This window comes from Cyanistes caeruleus, chromosome 5 (genome assembly GCF_971803275.1).
Source record: "Cyanistes caeruleus chromosome 5, bCyaCae1.hap1.1, whole genome shotgun sequence".
Lineage (NCBI taxonomy): Eukaryota > Metazoa > Chordata > Aves > Passeriformes > Paridae > Cyanistes > Cyanistes caeruleus.
In genome coordinates, this window is record NC_141705.1 from 13,218,295 (window position 1) to 13,243,580 (window position 25,286).

Consider the following 25,286-nt stretch of genomic DNA (forward strand, 5'->3'; position numbering starts at 1 on the left):
TTGATAATACCAGATTTTATTTTACTTTTGAGTTCTGCTTTTTCCCCAAGTCCTTGGAAGTGTTTTTTCATAACATTCATTACTATTTCTCAATTTTATTTATTTTTTTAAACAGGAAACTGATATTGACAATATCCACCAATTAGTTGTGGGTGCAACAGAGAATATAAAAGAAGGCAATGAAGACATAAGAGAGGTAATATCTGGAAGTTGTGTTTTAGACTCATTTCTCTTAACTTTCAGTTTTTTCCAGGTGTTGCTTTAAAACAGCACGTGCGAGCTCACCCACGGGACCGATGCAGCAGGTGTTGGGTGTCAGGTTAGGGGTTTGGGGAAACTGTTCAAGGTAGCTGAGCTTCTCAGCAGTTCACACTTGCTAAGCATGATCTGAATAGCAACACAGGACTGCAGAAATCTACTTGGCCTCAGCAGTTTTTTAAACATGAAGGTCACCTGGCTTGCATTTAAGCACCTGTGAAGTTTTCTGAAAAAAGGAAGGGAGCGGGTAGAAATCGCAGACTACCAATATAAGACAGTGCTGAAATGGTTGAAACAGAATGCTGAGTGTTAGAAGAGACTTCACCTGAACACCTTTGCATGCTCCTAGTAGACAAATCTTTCCAGTCTTTTACTAATTAGAAGGAAAGGATATTTTCTTTTGGGAACTTAGATTTCAATAAAAATTGAGTTCCTAAATTAGGCTACTGAGTCAATAGCTCACTTCCTTCTCCCTCCTGAGAGCACACAGAAAAGTTATCTCCAGGATGAGTTATCCACTGCTCTGCTCTTCTGAAAAGTGCACCATACATAGCAAGAACCGAAGCTGTATTTTGCTTTACTTTTCACATTTTTAGGTAGAATTAAGTTTCCTAAACCATCCTGAGAAACAGTTGTGATAAGTGGTAAAATAAAACACTTTGTTACTCACATTAATGTTTGTATCATGTAAAAAAAAATTTCCATGTGTAACTCTTAAAAGATGAGAACAAAAAACAAGTGTCCTGCTGGTCTCAGATTTGGGAATGAGAAGTCAAGAAAAATACTTGCTCTGAGACTGAAATAAGTGACTGAGTTATCTCCACAGGTGTCAGGGATTTTTCTTATTTGTTTGTTTGTTGTTTGGTTTTACTGTTTTTTAATTTATTTCAAGTCAGATCTTTATTAGAAAGAAGGCCTTATTACTTTTAATCAAGGAATTTCACTTTTGGAACTCACTTTGAAACATGTACTTTCTGATATAGTTCCTAGTGTTTGACTGTATGAGATCTTGTGATGTGTTCAATGGTTTTTACTTTTTTTTCCAAATGTGCAATTAGAAGATTTTGATTGTGACTCAGTGTGATAAAAAGATACAGAGGTACAGCCAACCTGACCTGTACTCACCTGAAAATAAGGGCAAATTCTTTTGTTTCTCTTGTGGGAGGGAAGGGTGATGCCATAGACATTTTGGATTGCCATTGTTAAAACTGTATTTACTGGTATGGTAACAGGGATAACTTTTCCCTCACAGGCCATCAAAAACAATGCTGGATTTAGAGTATGGATCCTCTTCTTCCTTGTGATGTGTTCATTCTCTTTGCTTTTCCTGGACTGGTATGACAATTAATTAAACATATTATTGGCTCCATGCTATGTTTGTAAATGTCCTGACTTTTTTTAGTGGAGGGAGGTACAACAGCATACCTATGCATTTTATGGATTTTTCTCATACCTCTATGATGGAAATATTTTCCAAAAAATAAGTGTGTGCACATATCCATTAGTACATTCATGTTAAATCCCTGTATCAAACATAAAACCGTGCTTATCCTCTGAAGAACATAAAAAAGCCTGTGAAGAAAGCTACAAACTGGAGCAGAGCTAACAAAATTAAAAACAATACTGGTTTTGCCACAGCCACCAGCCTGTCCTGTGGAAAGTCCAGCTCCCATCCCAGAGCAAGAGAAAACTGTTACTGTGCAAAAGCATCTACACTGTCTCAGGCGTTTATTTCATCACACCACTTCAGTACACACAGTGATCACTTTGCACATAAATGACCTTTACTTCTAATCCTGTGAAACTACTTAACTCAGAAATCAGCTTGATCTAATGGTAGTAATAATAATAATAATAATAATGAGTCAATGAAAGAGCTTTACTTGTAAGTGAAAAGAGAGAATACAACACAAACAGATTGTGCAGTGAAACAGATGTTCTGGGATGCTGGAACAAAGCCAAAGGATAGACAATTAAACTCTTCAAACTACCAAAACTGGGAGCAATTTGTTAACTAGAAAAAGTCTCAAAATCAAGTATAAATAAGACTCAATAAACTCCCTCCTGATAAATTAGAGGGAAAATGATTTTGACTTCAAGAAGCATAAACAATCTGTTTCTCCTAGATTGTAAGGCTTACTAATTTTATTGTTTATTGTTACGAGGAGAAAAAGAAGTTGTTTCTCATCAGTATTTACTTATGCATTAAAGTTTTTATTGTCCTAAATTTAAGGGGAGGATATGTATCGTGAATCATTTCTATTTAGGACAGTCTTGGGAAACAGACCTTTCCATCTTGTAAAATCTGAATGTTCCCTACAAGTACATAGATATGAAATGCGTGTGTTTTCCCATCTCTCTTCTGAATGTATCTTTCTATACATTTTATGCAATAGGCATCATTCTTATTCTTTACTCTGCACAGAGTGAAAATGTCAAAAGTTTCATGTGAATTAATTATATTCAGTAAAGCAGATGCCTGTTAGGAAATGCAAACAAGGTATCGTTTAAAGATCTTAACATGAACTTGATATTTTTAAATGCAAAGAAAAATTTGGCACACAGTTTATTGCTTCCTAGGCATTCCACATACCATGATGACTTAATAAAAAGCCTTTTACAGCTGCACTGTGTAATGCACATTTCCTATCGAATTTAGAGCATTGAGTCATAATGGTTATTTTTGCTGTACTGGGATGACAGGCTTCTGCTGGAGAAAAACAGACATAGAGCTGACCACATTTGTTCTACTACAGAGCTTGAGAAACAGCCTATACTTATGTTTTCTCTTAATTTTTGTACAGACTCTACCAAAAAAAGGAACTTTTGACATGTCCACTCTCCCTTGTCCCATTCAAGTTACATGAAAAAAAAGGCAACTTGCTCAGATGCTTCACACACTTTTGTATGTTAAATTAATAAGATGTCTTTATATAATGTATATTTAAGATTTATAATAAAAATGAAAACATGATTTCACACAAAGAATAGGTAAGTTTGTAATTACAATGGAACTTTAACGTGCATCCACAATACTATGTTCCTCTACGTCTTTTCCCCTCCCAAGCCACACACAAACAGTTCTACTCTTCACTCCGTTTCTCATGGAGCTCTAACAGCCAGCTGTGGTATCTAATAGGCTACTGTTTCACTTGCAATGCTCCATGTTTTAAAAAGTATCAACTGCAAGCCATACATAAACAGAAAGTTATTTCTAACTAATAGAAAGGGGAAATGTGAATGTCATACAGGAGGAAATTTAGACATTACTCCTTCAGCTGTATCCAACAAATGACATAGTGGACTACATGTACTGTGAATAGACTTTCTGCCTCTTTAGTATGATCAAAAGATGTAATTTCTCATTAGAACATCCTGAACTGTGTATTTTTTACACTATCCTCAACACCCACCACTAAAACTGCCTGTGTTTTTCCATAATATCTAGTTTGTGTTTCAGTGCACATCCTTACCAAGATGCTAAAGCCACAGTGGAAATGCAGTTAAATCCTGTTGACAGCAATTAGAAAACATTGAGCATGCCTTGTTGCAGAGAACTTCATTATCACAAAAAACAGTAAAGGAAATGTAAGGAAAAATGTGACCTGACAGATTCTTTCTCCATACAAGTCATTACATTACACCCTGATGTCAGTGTTGACTATCATTCTTGCTCGAGCCCAACCTAAACATCACTTACAGCTTTCAGCTAAACAAGAGATCACTCTAGTTATGGCTGGGGTGTTTCAGTTTGCAAAATGACAAAGAATTCAAAAAATTAATAACTTCAGTATCTGTTCATACAACAGAACACATAATTTATCTAAGGTCCAAGTCCTGAAAATCCAGTGACAAAATCTATCAGTATCCAATAAACTGCAAGAACATATCTAACACTGGATTTTTTTTTTAACATTGAAAATGGTGTCAAAGCTCTACAGCAATGCTGATATGCACCTGGGGTTATGCCCATGAATGTTCTGCAGCAAATTTTTGTTTTCAGATTTTTCTTTTTTTTTTTTTGCAAAGCAGTATCAGCAAACAGAAGCAGTTACACCATAAACATGAGTAACCTCTAAATTATCCATAATTATATTTAATGAAAAGTTCCTTGAAGTCCCTTAGTTACCTTCAAATGACATAGTTTTAATAATTAGCTTATCATACTAAGCTGATTTCTCAGCAGCTTCAGTCTCCTGTTCAGACAGTTTCTCTTCTGACAGTACTGTCATCCACGGGGACACGGAGCGCGTGATGGTTTGTTTGGCCAGGTTGTAGTGGTTTATGACTGTGTAAAATTTCCCTCGAGCACTGGAGTCTTGTTCAGAGTAGTAGTTTTCCAATCCAGCTGGAATGCACTGATTATTCTGAAAAGAAAATCCATTGCTTAGATTTCAGATACAGGCCCCCCACACACATGAAGCAGGTTAGGAGTTTTTTATCCTTTTCCTTTTAGTCGAAGCCAATAGTCACTCTGTGACTAAAGATGCAACGTACAGTAATTAACTACAGTATTGTCCGACTGTGTTCAAAATGTTCTTCCCTGCAATCCTTAAACTACTTGTGCATTTGCCAGGGAAGACCAATCTGGGTATATATGCCAGAATAATTAACATACGAGAAATGTGCTAGCCTATAATTATTTTTAAAAGTATTCAATCTCCAGTTCCAGCCACATTTTGCTGTTTATTCCAGCCCACCAAATTCCAGGTGTTTGGTTTACAATTACAGCTGTCCATATCCTACTGTTAGATTAACTTCAGGCAATTTACCCTGGCGTTTGCAGTCTGAGGGACAGGAATTAATACAGATCTATTGGTGCCAAGGTATGAACAGTTTTACAGCCCAGCAGCTCATACATTATAGGGAAAACTCTGTGGGTGGCCAAGCGTATGTGCAAGTGTGTTTACACATACAAAATACTTCAATCCCAATTGTCAGAAAGATGTAGCCAACAGCAGGCTTTTAAAAAGCTCTCTGGAGCTGTGAGACTACATTATATCATTTCCGAGACTGCAAGAGCACTAAATAGAACCTACTAGATGCTCAGAGCTTAGGAAAGGGAAATAGATTATTTAGAGAATAAAATAAAAGTTGAATCCATTTTGCTGTCATCTTAAAAGCTAAAGTGAATGTGCCTGTGCAGTTGCAGGTATTGTTTTTTGCAGGTATAATCCAGGAATTCTTCCAGTCACAGTGCAGGAAGAGCCTACAGAGCAGCTCGTTGCACTGAAGAAAAAGGTTACTTAGACATATACCGTGACCTCCAGGTTTTGGCCCAGAAAGTCTTGGGGTCTCCCTTGCCACACTGGTCAGTCCAGGCAGTCTTGCATTATACTTCAACATTTTAGGGCAGTCACCTGAGAAACTGAATTGACTTGTAATCTAGAAGTAGCTGCAGCTTGAGGAAAAAGTTGTTTACTCATTTCTACTCTGGCTGTTTTTAAAAAGAAATAGAATATTCAGTCTTCTTGCCTTCAGAACCAGAGGACCAAAATTTGTAATACTACAGCACAGCAGCTTTGAACTGCTACTGTTCTCCTACTCAGCAAACAAAATTTTATATTGGGAATTTCTCAGCAGAAAAACACATGCAAAATTCCATGGGTTTTAGGACCAGATTCCACCTTAAATGTGTTCACATTCAGTTCTGAGTTTACTTTTGTCCATGTCAAAAAAAAGAGGCATAAATAAGCACGAGTAACTAGAGTTTCAAATGGTTTTACATCATAAAGCAAAAGATGAGTCAAGACCCAGCAGACAGTCTTAGCTTAATACAAATTTTGCTTCCTAAAAAGGCTAGTATGAAAATATCATCAGAAGGTATGAAAGAATAAAGAAATAGTTGCCAAAACAAGAGGCCCACAGGTAGTCTTAGAACCTGCCTGCCCCTGATGAATTCAATCACTTGGCACAGGTGATGGCTCAAAGATGCCTCGCTGTCACAAGACAACAGCCCTCTCACAGTCAGCACCTCAGCGGCTCGAACCACGGGTAAGACAGAAGCCTCAAAGTGTGTCAGACTCACAGGAGTGCCCAGAGTTTCCACAGCCACCCTGGTTCCATTTATCAGTAATCTTTTGTCAAGGCAACAGCCGGGGCAAATGTCCCTCACAGTTTTGTTATAGTAGCACCACAAAGCAGATGGGATTCAGCCCTGGCTAAACAGCACCTGTGTCTGTTCCACACTCTAAGTCAACAGAGGTTTTCCCATGCTCACAGGCAGTGTATTTGCCAGCTGCAAGACTGGGACCTAGATCATCAAAACATAATCCAGGAATATGGACTAGAGCTATTTGATATGCATATTCATATACATCAACCATGTTGTCTTCTGGAAGTATTATCCATGTTTTATCTGGGATAACTGGTACTACTTCTGATGTGATAAAATGACTAAGAAGCACACAGACACAGACATATTTGTGGTGAGTATTTCACTCAGTCATGGGGTGTAATCACAATTCTAAATATTTAAAGTGGGGAAAGGAACACAATCCATTGAACTAATGAAATCTGCCAAGGAAATTCAAGTAAATATAATTATTACAGCTGAAGACAAGCCAAGATTACTGACAGTCTGGAAAAAAGCTACAGAATCTTGTGTTGCCTTCAGAAGCCATTTGCTTTGTAGCAGGCAAAAATTACTCAGTAAGGGTTTTGGGTTTTTTGTGGGGGGGAGGGGGGAACTTGTAATCATAAACATGCAAAAAACATCTGACAGAAGAGACTAAAGAAACACATCAGTTTCCCTCTTGACTGCATTTTTGCTCCTGGGATTTCATGCTTCTAGAAGAGATGGGAAAACTTCTCATTTACTCACTGCCCCTTGTGTATTGCCTAAGGACAGCCCCTTGGCTTAGTTCCCAGTCAAGGCAAGCCATGCAGCACTCAGTGACTGAGTGATGGAAACTGCTGCTGATTCTTACCCTGCCACTTCCCTGACACTTTTCAGCTATGTAGAACATTTATTTCCATCCTTTTTATTTGTTTCCATGGTTCCCAGGTGAGAGAAGAAGAAAGGCCATGACAAGAAACTGGAATGCTCCAGAGTGACTTTGCCAGTCTTGTTTTCATAACCCTTCTATTTTGGAAATTAGTTACAGGCTATGGCCTTTGATGCCAGAGAAAGCCCTGGTTTCCAGTCTGTTTCTGGTTGAATTAAGATGATTCCTTTTGTTCCTTTGACATGAAGACCCCAGCGGTATTCACTTAAAAATAGTATCTTCTGTCACGTTAGCTTTGCTGGGTCAGTAATTCACAATTTAACAGATGATGGTGTGGTCTTCAATGCACTGAAATGACTTTGTTGTTCTGTCCACAAGTCTGTCAGAACACAGGTGCTTTGGCAACCAAAGCTAAAGGGTAACAGATACAGTACAGAAAATACTGAAACCCTGGGGAAATTCTTCAGGATCTAAGTGCTCAGGTTTTCTGTAGTGAGTCTCACCAGCAGGTTCTGATGAGTACTCCAGAGAAGCAATCTGCACAGCAGCAGTACTGAGGCTGTCTCAGAAAGCTTGAGCAAGCACAGAAATAACACTGCTGTACAAAGGAAAAGGAGCACCTTTTTAAGCACACCTTCATGCCCTGGAGGCGTAGTACAGCAGAAACCTTTGGAATTGTTCCATGTATGAGAGCATCAAAGCAGAGAAGAGTGAGTCTGACTCAGAGCTGTGGTTAGCTCAGCCTTTATGCAGAGATTCCTGCAGTACCAGGCTTCCTGAGGCAGGCACACCTTTGCCCTTAACCAAGAAGTCACATCAGCATCTAAAACCTGGGAACATCCAGGCCAGAGAATGTTGCTGAGTCCACCTGAAACAAGAAGCCAGTCCACAGAGACAGTGGTCACAAGGTGACAGACTTCATGTTCCCTAGGACATCTGTGCCAAGTTATGCCATCACATATCATGGACTCTCCCCAAAAAAGACTCAAATAAATACGAAGTCATCTTAACAGTGTGAGTTTTCGGGCCTTGTGTCATTTGCCAACATCCTGATCTTGTTGAACTCTTTCTTAAAAGAGCAAAGATGCTGTGTCTCCTGGCATTATGCCATCAACCAGCTGGAAACAAAACACCACCTCCAAGAAAACCATGAGGAGAGTAACCATGATGCAGCCTGTGTATGTGCTGCACCTTACAAACAGAGCAGGAACTATGGGACTTTCTGCCTAACTTCTGTCCCAAAAACACAGGACCCAAAAGGGAGAAACACAACCAGACTCAGGTCACAGGGCAACTGAAATATAGCTGAGAAAGTGTTCTTTCCTTAAGTATTTGTGACACTGGCAGGAAAAGCCACAAGAAGCCAGAAAACTGCAAAGGAGCTCAAAGGAGAGGACAGCTTGGTGAGAAAGGAAGCAGAAGCAGGAGGCTGTCACTAGACTCACACAGGAACATGTAACTGGATGTTCCTGTCAAGTCAGGATCACATCAAGACAGACAGTCCATATTCCAAACTGCTCCATGCAAAGAGAAAGCTTAGGGGGAAAAAAAGACCTATTGTCCCCCGCCACATGAACACAGAGGGGTTTCAGTGCCTGTCTGAGACAACACAAAAAGCCAACAGCAGAACCAAAAGCTGCATCTCCTGAGTTACAGCCAAGTATTCTAGCCACAGTGTATTTCACCCATGAACAAAGGGGAAGCAGTAACCAACTGAATGCTCAAACCTAAATTAATCCAGAAGGGCATCACTGATTATAATTTTGGACTAGATTCTTGTAAGATATTTATGTGTTTCAAGTGACAGATAAAATCCTGAACAGGATTGTTGAGGAGTGCTGAGGCAACCATCCCTTCTTAAATCCTTTTGAAATTTGTACTGGGTACCCATTTGATTTATTACATGACTAAATATTAAAAAAACTAAAGGGAAGAATGCCATTATCACTGCTACTTTTCTTACCTAATTACAGCCAAGTTCAACTGCTAAATTTACAACTGGGAAGTCAATGTTAATTTTCTGACTTTCAGCCCAGGTCATAGCAAAGGAGCCAGCACCACCATCTCACACAAATAAAGTAAGCCCAGCCTCCCTTTTGGTTAGAACCAGTATTTTTTACAATAAATGTGTTTTCCCTTTTTTTGGCATCACTTTTGGCAGTAGGGCTCGAAGGTCACTGTTCTAGAACAAGAAGTTCTACCTACAAAAATAACCCTGAAGTAACTCTACCACTCTTAATGAGAACATCACTCTACTTTTTCTTTGACATGTATTCCAGATTTTTTCCTCCACATTTTATCGTTTTCTTATTTCCTAAGACACAGTAATTTGGAGGAATGTGCAACATTAAACCATATGACCCATAAATAAAGGGTTTGTCCAGATAACTGCAGGTGAAGCAAGTCTGAAAGACACCAGTGTTTAGACTTTTGCTATATTTTCAATGTTTAAAGCATTAGTAAAATAACACTATTAATACTGTGCCATAGTACAACTTCAGTTATAAATTACAAAGCAAAAGCATAGCAGGAAGTACGCTAACCTACCTATGTAAAGAAACACTAAATCTGTGCAATACAGCATGCCTTAATCAAGGTTATGCCTTAAACAACAGAGTATTACATACTCTACTGTTTTTCTAGAACAGATATACAATTTACCTTGAAAACAAATCCTTCTGGACAGGTATGATCATACTTGTAAACCTTGTAGACTACCAGAAATACAACACACGTTAAGAATGCAAGGGCAAAAAGGACCAGCACAGTTACCTGTAAAGAAAAATAAAACATGATTATATTAGTAATGCACTGCTTATTCTATTGCTGCTTGTTACTGCAGGCAGCAGAAGTCAGCTGTGAATGCACTTTACAGTAAAATCAAGCAAAAGGATAAAACCAGCTGCTTAATTATTGAGGGAGAACAGAGAAGCAGCACATAAGTGCTTCTCCCCTTCCCTTCTCAGAGAAGAAAGTGGATCATCTGGGCAGTGGCCCGTTGCCTGTGTACTGCAAGGCTTTTTTCGACTGCATTCCTGTTGAAGGCACATGAGGCCAGGACACACCAAGGTAGCTTGTGTCTGCTGTTTTTTCACTATGTGGATGATGTAAGTCTAAGTCTCATCTATGTCAGCTGATAAGCATGTTTGCTTTCCCTGTGCCTGTCTGGAGTCAGGTGATAGTAAGTTAGCACAGGTGTCATGCAGAGGTGACTTTCAGGGCATGGAGAAAGTAATGTCTGCGCACTCTTGCTCGGATTAGAGTTTGCTGCACTTGCTCTGAACTTAGGGACAGTTACACCAGTAGTCTGCATTCTAGGTTGCTCAATACTCGTTAATTTATAGGTTGAAACAGTACTACTTCATCACACAGAGCCTGTCCCGGAGTAGTTCACTGCCAGATCCGTAAGGAAATATACCACATTCAACACTGGGCTGGCCTCCAGGAGCTGTGCGGCACCTCTTTCCACAGTGCTCACAGAGAAGCCATTACAGCCTTGCGTGGCTTTTCACCATGTCCTTCAGCACCTCTCTGCCCCTGAACCTGGGCTGTAGAGAAGGTCAAGACACATCTTAAGACAAACCTGAAATCAGGGTCAGTATCAAGCTAACCTTTCCCAGGTACCAACTCTGAGCAGCTGGACACCAGCAGCCTTCTGGTGTGTCACAAGACAGAATTACCTTTAGAATTACGTCACCCATTGACAAGAAAAAGCACAAAATTTTGTCCAGCAGTTACAGTACAAAGTTCTCTAATTCAGACCCACTTTTGTGGAAGGTGTGAACTGAGCAAATAGCATTCATTACCTGGGAGAGTATCCCAGATGTGTGTTTTTATTATTCTAAAACTGCTACTGATAGACAAATTAGTAGGTCACACAGATTACATAGTAAGAGAGATAGAGATGAATTTTCTTTTTGGCAAGTTAGAAAGAAGGAGGCATGTGCTACAGCATAAGAAACATTAATAAACAGAAACAAGCAAGATTATATGATTCATTTTTAAAAAACTATGATAATTTGATCTAAATTTTACATCAAATATGATCTAAATTTTAAAGTAAGATAAGTAAACCAGCTACATACACCTCCTGAAAAGAGAACTTAGGCATATCAGGGTCAATTACTTGAAACAAGAATAATCTGGTATTTGAAAAAGCAAAAACAACACATATTGTAGCTTTGCCTCTTGGTAAAAACAAATACCATACACCCCCCCCTTTTGATAAATCTCTGAACTAACAGAGTTTGCAACACTGCAAACTGTGTATGGCAGTAGTATTAGGACATTTCAGGACAACAATAAACTTAAGGGACTTCTCATCCTGTGAAAGCAAATCTCATCATGGGCAGACAACAGAAAGTGCTATATTTCCTGGCTGAAATAAGGTTTCATTTTTTTTATTGTGTGCTGAAGCCAAGGATTTAGTCAAGCCAAGGATTTTTGATATAAAGAAAATAAGCAAAAAAAGGGAAGGGTGGAGTAGAGGCAAGGAAAACTTCAGATCAAAAAGTAATTTAGCAGGAGAAATGTAGATATTAATGTAACAATAACAAGTGAAATGAGACATGGAGCAAAGGATCTTTCTGGTTATAGCAACCTGTTCAGTTTCTCAACAGTCGCTGATCACAAAAAAAAAATTCTTAATTAACCTCTGAAAACTTCACATTGACAACAATTTTCGTATCTACTTAGTCTTTCTCCAAGTTTATTACTTGTTTGAGTAGACAAGAAAATATGGATAGCTTACTCTATCTTGCCAACCTTGTATGTTCTCCTTACATCTCCCACGCCTCAGTATGCCCTGCATGAATCCAAGAGATAAAGTATATTTTCACCTTCCTTTCTGGTCATTCTCTGTGGCCCAGTTTAATAACCAGCATAACACACATTCCTGACCCCCTTACACCCTAGCTCAGCCCTTCACTTAGGGTTTTTATCAGGCTTCTGACTCCACACAGCCTTCAGCAAGGGCTGCTCCCTTTAGGAACACAGGCCTGTGACACAGAACACGGGCATCAGGCAGAACTGCTGTGGCACAGATCCCCTCAGCTCGTACTTGTCTCCACCACAGATAGGAGCTAAGAGTTTGAAATGTTTTGAGCAACATCCTCAAGTCCCAAAGTATTTTAACTGTACTTCCTGGCCCTTCTATCAGCAGCCAGTAGTAGAACTGTAATGTTATTTCCCAGCTGTATCCATTCTGATATATAGATAAGGTCCCAGGAACATACTGAGACAATATGAGACAAGCTGTTTTGTAACTGAGACTAAATGTTAAGATAGTAATAAAAAAGTGTATTTCCACAATTACTGCAGGATCATTCTTCAAAGCTTCAAAACTGCTCTGAGAAGTAACTGTTTTTTTAAAAGAAGATAAAAGCCCAGTGTTGTGTTGATTGCTGGGGCCTGGCAAGTTGCAGAGCCATGGCCTCAGGGGTGATTTGCTGCGACCTGTTTTCAGTGACAGTGTAGAGCTGTGAGTTCTCACTGCTTTTACAAGTTCTTCCATTGCCACACAGTAAGCCATGGGAAGAGTTCTCAAGGGTCCTGCTTCAAAAATCTTACAGAATTTTTCTCGCTCACTTACTGTATTTTCTAATGTTACTAATTTTGGTATTAACATGTAAATTTTTACTCTCATTATCTCCAATGACTTGCAATCACACTCCATTTGCAAATTCCTAATCAAGTAAGCTCTTGTCTCCTTCCTATTAGGAGAGAAGCTCCCTTCTCATACCATCCTTCAGGATACAAGTAAGTTCTATTTAAGGACAGTTGCAGATAAAAATGGCACAGATGGAATCTAGCAATGGACTTCTTTCCAAGGTGATTGCCATCACCTGTTAATCCAATCCACTTATCCTTTTTAAATTGAAAATCCATTTCTTTATTCAAATAGCCGTTTTTCTTCACTCTCATAATAAGCCACCACTGATGGTCCACAATGGTCAGATCCCCATGTTCATTTCTGAACCTGAGGCAGTCAGCTTCTCTCCCTGCACTAGCACAGTGCAACCCCACCTCTGTGCCTCACCTTCTGAGGCCTCTCCACACAGATTCTTTTCAGAAATAAAAGCATGAAAAAGAGAAGGAAACAAGCAGCTCTTCAGACCACAAGCAACCAACACTCGAAGTTGTCATTTTATTGCTTTCTTCCAAAGCAGCTTTGTACACTCACTATAAACTACAGTTATTCTCTTCTTACCAACACACTATTTACAACTTGCCCTCTTCCTCAGGCAAGAGCAGCTGCAATGCATGCATGAGCACCACTCCCCTTCTTCTGGAAGGAAATCTTGAATCTCTTTTCTTGTGTTAGCCAGCTGGCAATGCAAGACCCCACACAGTACAAGCAGAAGTCTTGTGAATTACTGTGATCATTCACTGCCACATACATCCTGCAGAACTCCAAGGTGACTGTCACACCTCAAGAGCAATGGGCTTTTAAAATACTTTTCTTGAAGTAACTATAAGATAGGAAAAACAACCGTTTCTTTTAACTAGGAATTCAAAGTGTGATTTTGCTTTCATCTTGAGCGTGGCATTTAAAGTTAGTTTTAAGGGGATCTGGCAGCAAAATGAAGCAAACAGAGAAGATGACAAGATATTATGTATGTGGCAGATTTTTGAATAGATTCTAAGTGAAGAGCAGAAGAAGGACAATGTCTAGCCAGAAGCCATTAGAGTAATCGAAATGAGAGATGACTAATGAATGAACTAAGCATACCCACAGCAAAAAAAACTGTCTTCAGACTCTGTAAGCAGTTAGCTGAACAAATGAAGCTCACCATGTCTGACAACTACACTACCATGTAAACAGCTTGTGCAAAGGCCTTTACCATAAGATCTAGCAGATCTTCCCCATCAGTCCACGCTACTTTGCCTCAACTGTGAAAGACTGCAAGCCATATTTTCTCTGTCTGGCTACTGCAGTCTTCTCCCTCCTCACTCCACTAATGTTTACTTGGACCCTCCTTTTTAATCAAGCTGGAATACTACAGCAAAATTCATCAACTGCACCAACACCGCCTGCTTCTCTTCACACCCTTTCCTGATCGTATTTCAAGGCATGCACAAGTCTACCCTTTTTGCTCCTCTCAGCTCCACCCATTTTGCTGTTTATTTTATCAAACTGTCCCACTAAAGCCTGGGTGCCATCCATTTCTTCTCTGCCTTCATTTCTACTAGTCTAATGCCTCCTCTTGCCTGAGATTCTTGCATTAAGCCACTCATACTGTGCTGTTCTGCACCACACTTTCCTTCATGCCTTTTCTTCCATCAGCACACAAACCCATGTAGAAGCATTCCTGTTATTAAAAGAACTAATAACAAGATATACAATGATTTTCACTGCTCAGTCACTGGCTCTTGGTCACATGTCATCTCTGCTCTACATCTATGCATTATCTATTTGAACTGCAGCCTCTTGGGAACACAACTTTCATTTCTGAATGGTTTGTGAAGTGTGAGGCACAGACCTGCTGCCAGCACTGAACAAGAAGTGTGAAAACATACATTTACAGAACACCTTTCATAGGAAATGATTTATAGCAAACTAATGTTTTGCTCACCAGTAAAATGCAGTGGGTGAAATGCTCTGGGGTGAAATACAGCAACTCTGTACAACCACTTAGGACAGGAAATCAAGATTATTGCTGTGCAATTTAAACTACAAGAGAATTTTAGGCAGACAGCCTGTAATTACAATAGTTTGTGTCTGGCTACATCCCACAGACAAAAATTCATAAAACACTGCACTGACTTTCTTGCTAATGGCCATGACCTCCAATTCACCTCTCTCCACTAAAATCCTGCATCTCCACCTACACAATGCCCTATACCAGCACACTGGAGAACACAAAAATCAGCTTTCCACTTTTCACTGCTTTTGCAAAATTATGTCCTTGTTTGCTATTACCTCAGACTGACTCTGGAAGTTTAAATGAAAAACATGTCTGAAACAACACACTCGAGGATTAAGAAATGTTCATCTTGTGGGAAATGGCAATGTGAAAGAGCAAAAAGGAACATCCACATCTATACATGCAACATTTGACTTGTATTCATTTACAGAGCAATGCAAATTACATAGAACACCCTGGTGCAGTGCCCTGTACTTGCTATGGGAATATACAGAATGACCAGACACTCCAAAAGACAACCAGATGCCTTGTTTCAGAAGAGTATTTCTAACATTACATGTCATGTTTAGCTGTATGACTGGTATCCATCTACTAAACTCAACTTCTTCACCACAACATTCCCATCAAAACTTGTGCTCAAAGAGGACAATCGTTTGGGGGCCAATTGTACAGAAAAAGCAGCTGAAATCATAACACTGTCCTTCTCAAATAGAAACGACAAAGAGGTGAGAACTGTCTTGGATGCTTACCTGGTGATGAGTGGGAGTAGCAGCAAAAAAGGCAAAAAAGGCAAGCAGATTCATGAGGACAGGAACAGAAGAGAAGCTACAGAACCAGAGCTTATTAACAGCAACAGTGCAAGACAACAGGACCAGTCTACAAGGGAATTGATTAATGAAACCTGAGGGACACACACAAAAACAGGTTAACAAGGCACTGGCCTTGAGATCCTAGAACTGCAGCTTGGATCAGCTGTTCACAGCAATGTTCCTGTCATCTTCTATCACACAGCATCCTATATTCTGCTTAACAGCAGGGATCTGAGGAAGCAGTTCAAGAAACCCTGTGGCACCAAGATAAGAACCTTACTACCTTCCCATACAAATTCGGAAGATATTACTGAGGCCAGGAAAAAGGCTGCATAATGTTATTACAGGAGAGGAAAGGTTATTTAAGTGATGCATCTGGAGAGATCCAAAACTTCATCTTCTGTGAAGAATCTCTTTTTCAAAGAGAAATATTCTCTTTTCCATTCCAAAAATTCATCTTCTGTGTCACCCATGTGACTGGTTCTGTTCCAGTAAAAGGATTTCTAATGGAGATAGTGGCAGAGGACACCTGTCTTATAGCAAGGAAGCTGTGTTAAGCATCCACTCTACTTAAATCTTCCAGCTCTGACTATAAAAATTCCTTTCAACCTAAAATTTAGCAGGAGAACTGTCAATGTCATATCAGAGAATATAAAATATTAAAAAGAGAAAAAGTGACAGTTGCCATGCAGTGCCTTTACTTACATCATTGTTACATTGGAAGAACAACCTCCTTTATTTTTTCTTATTTGAAGTACTAATGACAAAAATTTAAAGCCTGCCAAACACTTATACTTGTGAGCAACTTTAATCCTGTGAGTACTTCCACTGGAGAAACAGAACTACTAATGACAGTAAGTACCTGTCACTCTTCCAGCACTAAGTGACAGACACAGGAACTACTGAAGGAAGTGATACCTGTACAGGAATCAGCTGAGATCTCCTGCTCTTAACAGACTTTTAAAGTGTGAGCAAAGAGCTACTCAACACACAAAGCAATCACACAGCAGCAAAGAGAGAACCGTTTTCCTTTTCTCTGATTATTTTTGCAGCAATAATAATCACTGGCATTACTAAGAAGAGGTACAAAAGTGTTAAGGCAGAAACATAGTTTGAAGAATGCCCCTTTTAAGATAGAGAAAAGCCCAGAACAGTTAGATATATGTTGCATACATTTTTGCAGTCTTAAAATGACCAGGTAAAAACTGCAAGAACCGATCTTGAAGTTTCAATTCCTCTTCCATAACCTCATACAGATATTTCAACAGCTGCTTGCTACTTGATAGTTCACAGTTTTCATGGTCTTAGCACAGAGATAAGCCTGAGGCTTTGGCTCTGCAGTTAGATGTATGTAGAGATGTCAAGGCTAAAGTCAGAAGTGAACTGCCTTTGAACAGAAACCAAAGGCTGAAGACATATCACAGCCTGAGTTGATTAAAAGGCTTGAAATTTATTATGAAAAAACAGTTTTTGCTTTCAAAATACCTCTAAATGTTCTTTATTGAGGTTTTCTCAAAGCTAGAAACAGAAGTCATGCTTTGCTAAAACAGATTTTTTTTAAAATTGGTCTGTTTGTACACAACTGCCAGCTGTAGCCCAATCAGTGGGTGCCAGAATAGACATCCCACTACAGAATCCAAATGGAGGTTGTACAAACAATGCTCTGTCACAATGGGGGAGGCAAAGGCTTGGCCTTGGGTAACTCAGACCATCAGTTTTCTTCTGCCCTAACTCCCTCCTGTGTCCTAATTTACAAGGCTCCTTTGTTACTCTGTAGAGTGGATACTTTACAAGAGAGAAAAATCTGCCTTGTTCAAAGTTGCTTTCCAGATGTGAAGAACCAACTCCCCACATCAGCCTACATCAAGACTTCTGTTTCTCAGTGGGATATAATCTTAAGTGAAAAAAATCACATCTTCCTTGGTGTGGTTAGTGCCATAAAAATAAATTAAGACAACAGGGTTCTCAGAATCAGGAAATCTTCACATTCTTCTGAGAGATTCTGATTTAAATTCAGAATGTGGCTTCATAAAGGAAAATTATACCTGCAGTTTTCTTTGAAAACATTCTCAGCTCTGTTATAATAACTGTGGTAATGTGAATTGAATGCAGAAAAATACATTTTATAGTTGATTATTCACCAGGTGCTAAAACACCAAATTATCTACATGACATATGCACATGCTGGAGTGACTTCATTTGTTATAATGTGTAACTTCTCAAGAAGAACAGCTTTAGATGATCTGCACTGCTGAATCCCAGAAATGCAATCTGCTTTGTCATTATTTAAGAAGTACATCCAAGAATACACATGTGAATTATTTGTAAATATGCCTGACTGACTTGCTTTATTTTTAGCCCAACACTTGGGCTGTGTCTTGTGGCAAGCTTGTGCAGTGGTGATGTACCATACTGAAGTCATTAAAATGGCATCTGAAAGTTTTTTCATGAACACAAGCCAAAGTCAATATCTCACCAGCTAAATAATTCATTTCATAATTATAGCAAATATTTAATTTTCAAACAAATATCTTTTTGCTCTCTCAAAATAAACAGCACAAGTTAACATGATGGTTCACAATTAATAAGGACCCAGGAGAAAACCTCACACAATCAGTACTTTTCATCTACATATTTATGAAATGTTATCAACTATTCATGTAATATTTACTACTGGGAGTGGTGAATACAACAATCATCCCTGCTGGAGAACTAGTCAGTTTTTTTTAAAATGTTGCAAGCAGCATAATTCAATTCTAAAATTGTTATATAGATATTAAAGGACATTTTTAGGACGTGAATGTTCTAAATGGCATGAACATTGTTTTCAATTAACTGAATCAAAATTTTCCTAACTGATCAATCCCCATACTCTTCTTTGGAAACCTAGACTTAGAGCCACAATGTGAATCACCCTGAAATTCCCAAGAGATACCACATCTTACAGAAACCTCTCTCTGATGCAGTAGTTACCTAGCAGCAAAACCTAGCAACCCTGTAGTATGAGATTAATCCCAGAGTGATCGTCATGAAGTAATATCTAAAGGATATTTTATTTAAGTATGCCATCCACAGGTATATAAAAATGCAATGCAGAAATCCTCAGGCTTTTAGCTGTTCAGCTACACAAATTGGAAAAGACTACCTAACAGCACAACAAGCTATTTGTTTTCAGCAAGGTCTCATTTGCTCAGCTCTTCCAAAAAAGACAGATAAAACCGCCCAGATTTACAAAAGGATGCACATGCCTTTTAGATGTAACTAAGATATGCAAAACCCTTCTTTAGCTACAGTTTAATGTTTCAGCAATGAAATCCCTTAGTCCCTACTGCTAAACTGTAAGTGCAAAGTTTTGGAATAGGCTCTGCTCAGCTGCTTGGAACCAAAGTCCTATAAGGGCACTCAAACTAAAAACTGCCTCTCCTTTCTCTTTTACAACATAGTAAGCATTTCCCAATCTCTTTAGTGTGACCAGGACACACACAAAGACAGCCAGGCATAAGCTCTCCTTGTTGTGAGCTGTCCATTTGCATTTACCCTACCCTCACCTGAGAGGAAGGGGATTACTCTCAAAGACTGGTACTAGGGTGCCAGGAGAATAAAGAGAGAATGTGGCACCTTCCCTGAGGAATGGGATGTCCTTGCCCCAAAAAAAGGAACAGGAAAAGCTGGAACTAGGTTTCTTACCTCCTCAGTAAAACCCTACTGCACCCCATGACATCTGTTCTGTCTGGGGTGGTTCCCCACACAGCTGACTGGGAACCTACATGCTTCAGTGTATGGCTGAAGACTCCACCAGGTGAATGGCACTTAAAACATTTGTCGCAGCAACACTCTGCAAAGTTCCTTTCCAAATATAGTCTAATCCCTCCCTGAGCCTTCACTTTGTTTGTTTAGCATGCTCTGATTCCACTGAGAGCTGCATACACACTTCTGAAGGTCAGCATGGGTCTGGGCAGCTTTTAGAGCACTGCTCAGGCACAACAGTACCAAAATCTCTGTGAGTGCCCTAAAACTCCTATCATGCAGACAAAGTTTAGAACTGTGCAATAGAAAGAGAATCAATCCACATCTTTACTGAAACTCAGTATTTTCCCCTCAAACTAAATGTTAGACTTTCCAAAAGTATTTGTGCTTGTGCATTGAAGAGTGTGGTTGCCTACTGCATAAAAATGCTTTGGTATCCTTGGGTAAGATGCTAAATTAAAAGCACCAAAAACCTGCAGTCTTACTGTTAAAAGAATAGAGGAGCATGAGCTGAAGTGCCAACTTTCCTGCTTTGCTTTAATTACATAGAACAAGAAAAACCATCCTCTAGTGGGAAAGGGAGAAAGGATACTTAAACCTTGCACCACTTAAGCTCTCACTTATGGGACTAATGAAGGGAGTAATAAGGGTGTGGACAGAATCTGAGTCAGATTCTTGCTGAACTGCCATGTGACAATAACAGGCGTCACCAAACCATAAGATTAAATTGGACCGGGAACACTGGCAGGAAGGAGCTCTGGTATATATCCCTGGGTTGCCAAGTCATATATATAACTATAAAAAATACATAATGGAGTATGACAGTGCTTTTAAGAGAATGGTTTGACCACAGTGATAAATAAGAAGCCAGAAAGAAAATAAATGTTCTGGTGGCTCTTGTCCTTCAACACAAACAGGAGCTTCATCCATGCCACGAGCACTCCCGGTGTGCAGCCCACACACACCCTGGCAAGCCACATTCTGAAACCCCCACACTGCCAGAAATGCCTTTGGAATTCATCTGCCAGTGAGGGACTACAACCAATAGTGCTGCAAGATTTGATTTTGCTTCTAATTGTTATATACTGAACTATTATAACACTGAATTTTTCTCATATCCACAACAGGCACTCTGTTATAGCCAGTTCTGACTACAATCAGCAATTGATTCTAAGCACTTCCTGCAAACACAACTGAGTCATTAACATCTGCTTACCTTAAATCTTTCTGAAACCCCTTCAGTGATGCTGATTGTGAATTCAGCTATTTTAGGAGTACGGAACTTTCCCTTCTTGCGATCAGGTTCATATTCTGTTTTTGTTTTGACCACAACCTTTAAGGAAAAGAATCAATCACAAAACTATTAACAGTTTAGCTGGCCACAAAAACCCAAATTATTCTTTAACTCTTCTTTTATCTGCTTAGAAGTATATCTAGCACCATCCTTCCCCTCCCCGCTTTCCAATTCTTCTTTGAGAGCTCTAAATTATTAAATTAAATTGTATCAATCATCAACTTACCTCTAAAAGTGGTTTTGATGGACCTACAGCAAGACTGGTTATGCAAGAGTTTCACAAAGGTTCAATTTTTTCATCTGTGGTGATACTATGCTCTTATACTAGGCAAGGATAGGTCAAATCCAAATCATGGACCTCCCCACTTTGTATAGTTTGAAAATAGCCACCTCCATTTGCTTCAGGAAATTCCATTAATGGGACCTCAAACTAGACACCAACAGAAGATTATTGAAGAGTACCCATAAAATTCTTGCAGATGATGATGCCATGTTCTTTGATGGCAGGATTTTGAGCTTAAAAAAAAAGTGAAATAAACCATGTTGTCTAGTTGCTATTCACTGTGTGATAGACTAAGGCCCTTAGCACTCATGTTTTTAACATCCAATTTCTGAATTACCAGCTACAAGCAGCAAGATGCACACAAACCCTTGTGTTAATGAGATTGCTTCAAACACCCAAGGTTCTTCAGTTTATTCCTTGCTATGAACTACTGCTCCCAGCTACACAATTTAGCACCTTACCTGTATTCCCAAAATATTCATTACGTCAGTCGTATCTCTAGTGTTCTCCAAGGCATTCTAATCATACAAAATTTTCACATCCCTAACCTATTTGCCTCATTTTTGTCTTCTGCATTTTTCAGGAACTTTTCCCAAGTATTGTTCTCAAGCTAGGGTACAGTTTATTGTAGTGATGGTGCTATTACAATTTGCTCCATTTCCTCTGTTTTTCCAAGGAAGAAACATCTACTCTTTTAGATTTTTAAGAATCAAATTCTATCTTTTGCACAGCCCACAGTATTAATAGCAAATACATTAATCACAGAAAGGCCTGGGTTGGAAGGTACCTTAAAGATTATCTTGTTCCAACCCCACGCCATAGGTAGGGAACCCTTCCACTAGACCAGGCTGCTCAGAGCCCCATCCAACCTGGCCTTGAACACCTCCAGGGATGGGGCAGCCTCAGCTTCTCTGGGGCCTGTGCCAGGGCCTCAGCACCCTCACACTAAACCAATAAAGTTTAAAGCCATTTGTCCTGTCACTGCATCCCCTTGTAAATAGTCTCCATCTTTCTGAAACTGAAGATGGTGACACTTCAGGTAGCCAGACACTGAAATGACAGACTTTGGGTTCCCTTCTTCTCACTTTCCTGAATGTTACCTAGAATGTGTAACTGTACCTAGACTCAGTACCATAAAGTTTATTAGACACTTTCATAGCATTACACATTTTTGTTCAGGACATAGGTAAGTAAAAATTACTTACTTATTTTCAGCTATAATTAGTAAGATAGTAGTTATTACCTATTTAACGTTATAGCTGCCCAACAATATCATGGAAGTTAACTGCCCAGTGATTTCTGGAATGCTTTTTAACATCTTATCTCCCTTCCTCCCCCTTTATGTTGCATAATCTCAGGCAACTCAAATCACATTCAGCTGACACTGAATGTACAGTTCTAACTGCTTGGTTATGTAATGTCTTCTTTTGTTTAACATATCTAAATATGAATTTAAATCACTTCATCCCTTTAATTTAGAAACTGTCAAAATCATCAAATCCTTAGCACTGTAGTCACTACTGTTCAAGAAGTTATGCTTCACTGCCATGCTGGAGCCTTGCAAGGGAATAATAAGCATAGCTATATGAAGCATGTACTCCTATTCATTATACATGAGTCTCTGCATACTTGAGAATTTGATCTGTGTGTCAATCTTTTCTTAATAGTGTTTCTTTTTTTCACATCAGATGCTCTGCTCCTGCCTTTGAGTCTCTAGCAACCAGTAAAGAGACACTGACATGACTAACCAGTTACAGAAGGACACCAGCAGGACCAATAAATTTAATTTTCGCCCTCTATGTTTGCAAAAGGAAAAGAAAGCTAATATACAATTGGACAGTGGAGAGTAGAAGAACCAATCAAATATTCCTTTATTTAAGTTTCTAGCTTAGCTGGACATTTGCTTTCATTCAAGGCAAATGCCATCCGGGTGGGAGGAGTTCTGCCCCACTCTAGTAGGAGCAAAGGTGCTGGCACAGAAGCCCTTGGGTTCAGTACAGAGGCTCTGTTCAGGTTAAAGCTATTACCACGCAGATCTCTCATTCAGACTTGTGCTTAACAGTGCAGGAACAGAACAAATTCCTTTGGTCACTGCTCCTTGGTAATCGGTTACATCCTGTCACCAGCTGGCAGATGTATCAGACACGGTAAGACTTAACTTGTTCTAAAGCCTTAGGGTGTGATTTTGTCCTCAGCTACGAGATTTACACCCATGTAACTGAGGGCATAAAATGGACCCTCAGGCTCCTGAACAGCTGTTATGGCTTATTGCATTTATGCCTGCCAACTGGTCACCCCACACAACACAGAATGGTGTTGATAGCAATTGAAATGGAGGTCACACATTTATTTGTATTGCTTACAAGCAACATTGTACTGAGGAAAAATTTACAAGCTAAAATTCTTTACCCTAAGTTAAGATTATGTGAATTTTTTTGAGGTTTGAGGAATGTATAGTTATCAGTTTAACCAGAAGTAGAATTCAGCTTCTGGAAGACACAAAGTCAAAAATAAAAACTGTATGAAGATCACAAAGCTTTTTATTACCAGATGCATGTGGTAAATTACAAGTAAGAATCCTATTAAAACAGGATACTGCAAACCCTGAAAAACCCTACTTCTGTGTGCCTCACGTGTAGTAGCACCTACTGAATTCTTTATTGTGAGGACAATAAACATATTTACAGGCTCTCAAATCACCTTCCTAAATCTTTAAAATTAAATTCCTAATAATCAAAGCACTTAATGAGGAATGCAGGAAGCACATTTCCCTTCCAACCTGTAAGCAGCTCACTGGACTGACCCCTTCCAGCTACAGAGAATATCTGAATCACCTATTTGGAGGTTTTTGAACAAAATAAATTGCCAAGGAGAAAACTCAATGGCCTGTTCTCATCTCATTGTTTCAGCTTGTCTGGGGTTAGCATTAGTTTCTTACTGAAGCACAGAAGGAAAATGGAAGTGCCCTCCATTGCTAGTATGCCCATGCCCATCTTACAGAGAAATAAGGCTCTATTCCCCCAGCAGGGGGGCATTTTCTGGACAGAGAAAATTAGTATTATTCACAGAGACGACACAGGACCTTCCAGATACAAGAAAGAAAGATACAGAATAGGAAGGGTTATGACAATACAGCATAGAGTAACTTGCATTTGTATAGTATATGTTTCATATAGCAACACTGAAACCTCTACATGCTTATTTCTAACATTTCACACTGATTTTTAATGCAAACCACCATTAATGGATTTTCATGAGCTTAGCTGTTTGGGTTTCTCCCTAGAGGAAACAAGCATGCCTTGAAACAGCCCATATTCTTTGTCGTTTCTAAGCTGCTCTTTACCCATAACCTATTCTTTTGTTGTTTGCCTGAGATTTGCCTGTGATTCTCCAGGGTGGAAACTAAAGCCTACTGTACCTTATCAGGAGGTGGGAACTGGAGCTGATTGACATCCAGGGGTGTGATCAGGGGGATGGTGTCAAATCCATCCTCCAGAAGGGGCTGCTTTGTGCTCTTCTCGCTGAAATTATTCCCCAGTTTCACCATTCTTCCAGGATAGAGGGATTTTCTGCTGGCACACACAGGCACACACGCACAGAAATGCAAAATATCAGAAACCAGATTTTTTCCCAGCCCTCGGGGGACCCGAAATACCTTCTGGAAAAAAAAAAAAATTAAAAAAATAATTATGTATTGGTCGCTACGACTCGGTTAGAGTATTAGCATTCTGGGAAGTTCGAACGATGACCACCAGAGCTTCTACTATCAAAATGAAAAAAAAAAACCCCAAACCACGGCGCACGCAAAGCAGCACCCAAACCCCGACACGCCAGCCCGGTGCGGCACCACCCGCGGCATGCGGAGGGCTCGGGATGCGGAGCCCCATCCCCGGCCCCCTCCCGTCCCCGGGGCTCCCGGCAGGGCAGGGCCGCGCTCGCCACTCACCGGCCCTGCCTCAGGGCGCGTGGTTCGGCCGCGGCCGCGCGGCGATGGCGGAGCGGGGGGCGAGGCGGCGGCTCTCCCTCCGCGGGTGGCTCTGGGCGGCCGCAGCGCCGGGGCCGTGACGCAGCCGCCGCCGGGCTGAGGCAGCTCTGGAGCAGCAGCACAAAGGGGCCCCGCGGGGACGAGCGGGCGCGGCTCCCCCAGCCGGCGATGGCGCAGCGGCAGCAGGTGGAGGGGGCGGCGCGTCCCGCCCGGCCCCCCCGGCCCGGCCCGGCCCGGCCCGGCCCCCGCGCCCCTCCCCGGGCGGGGCCCCGCCGTGCCCGGCGCTACCCGGGCCGGGAGCCGCCGCCCTGCCCGGC

The 25,286-nt window shown here is 40.2% G+C and overlaps 2 protein-coding genes across 5 annotated transcripts in view; one reads left to right on the top strand and one right to left on the bottom strand.

Moving 5' to 3' along the window:
• Nucleotides 1-3,243, top strand: part of STX18 (syntaxin 18) — a 59,762-nt gene extending 56,519 nt beyond the window's left edge. For all 3 annotated transcript variants that reach the window (XM_086887912.1, XM_086887914.1, XM_086887913.1), the window contains 2 exons: nucleotides 116-196; nucleotides 1,511-3,243. In XM_086887912.1, coding sequence (XP_086744038.1) covers nucleotides 116-196; nucleotides 1,511-1,606 — 177 coding nt within the window. In that variant the 3' untranslated portion in view covers nucleotides 1,607-3,243. The remainder of the gene's footprint in view (nucleotides 1-115; nucleotides 197-1,510) is intronic.
• NSG1 (neuronal vesicle trafficking associated 1) lies at nucleotides 1-25,175 on the bottom strand. 2 transcript variants are annotated; one of them, XM_086887917.1, is made up of 5 exons: nucleotides 24,931-25,175; nucleotides 24,403-24,553; nucleotides 20,624-20,740; nucleotides 9,867-9,977; nucleotides 1-4,625 (listed from the first exon to the last, which is right to left on the bottom strand). In XM_086887917.1, exons 2-5 carry the CDS (start codon nucleotides 24,529-24,531, stop codon nucleotides 4,425-4,427), a joined length of 558 nt encoding a protein of 185 aa, XP_086744043.1. In that variant the 5' UTR covers nucleotides 24,532-24,553; nucleotides 24,931-25,175; the 3' UTR covers nucleotides 1-4,424. The 2 variants fall into 2 exon arrangements, with proteins under 2 accessions (XP_086744043.1, XP_086744041.1); XM_086887915.1 differs by having other exon boundaries at nucleotides 24,403-24,642.
• Nucleotides 25,176-25,286: the final 111 nt, after the last annotated feature.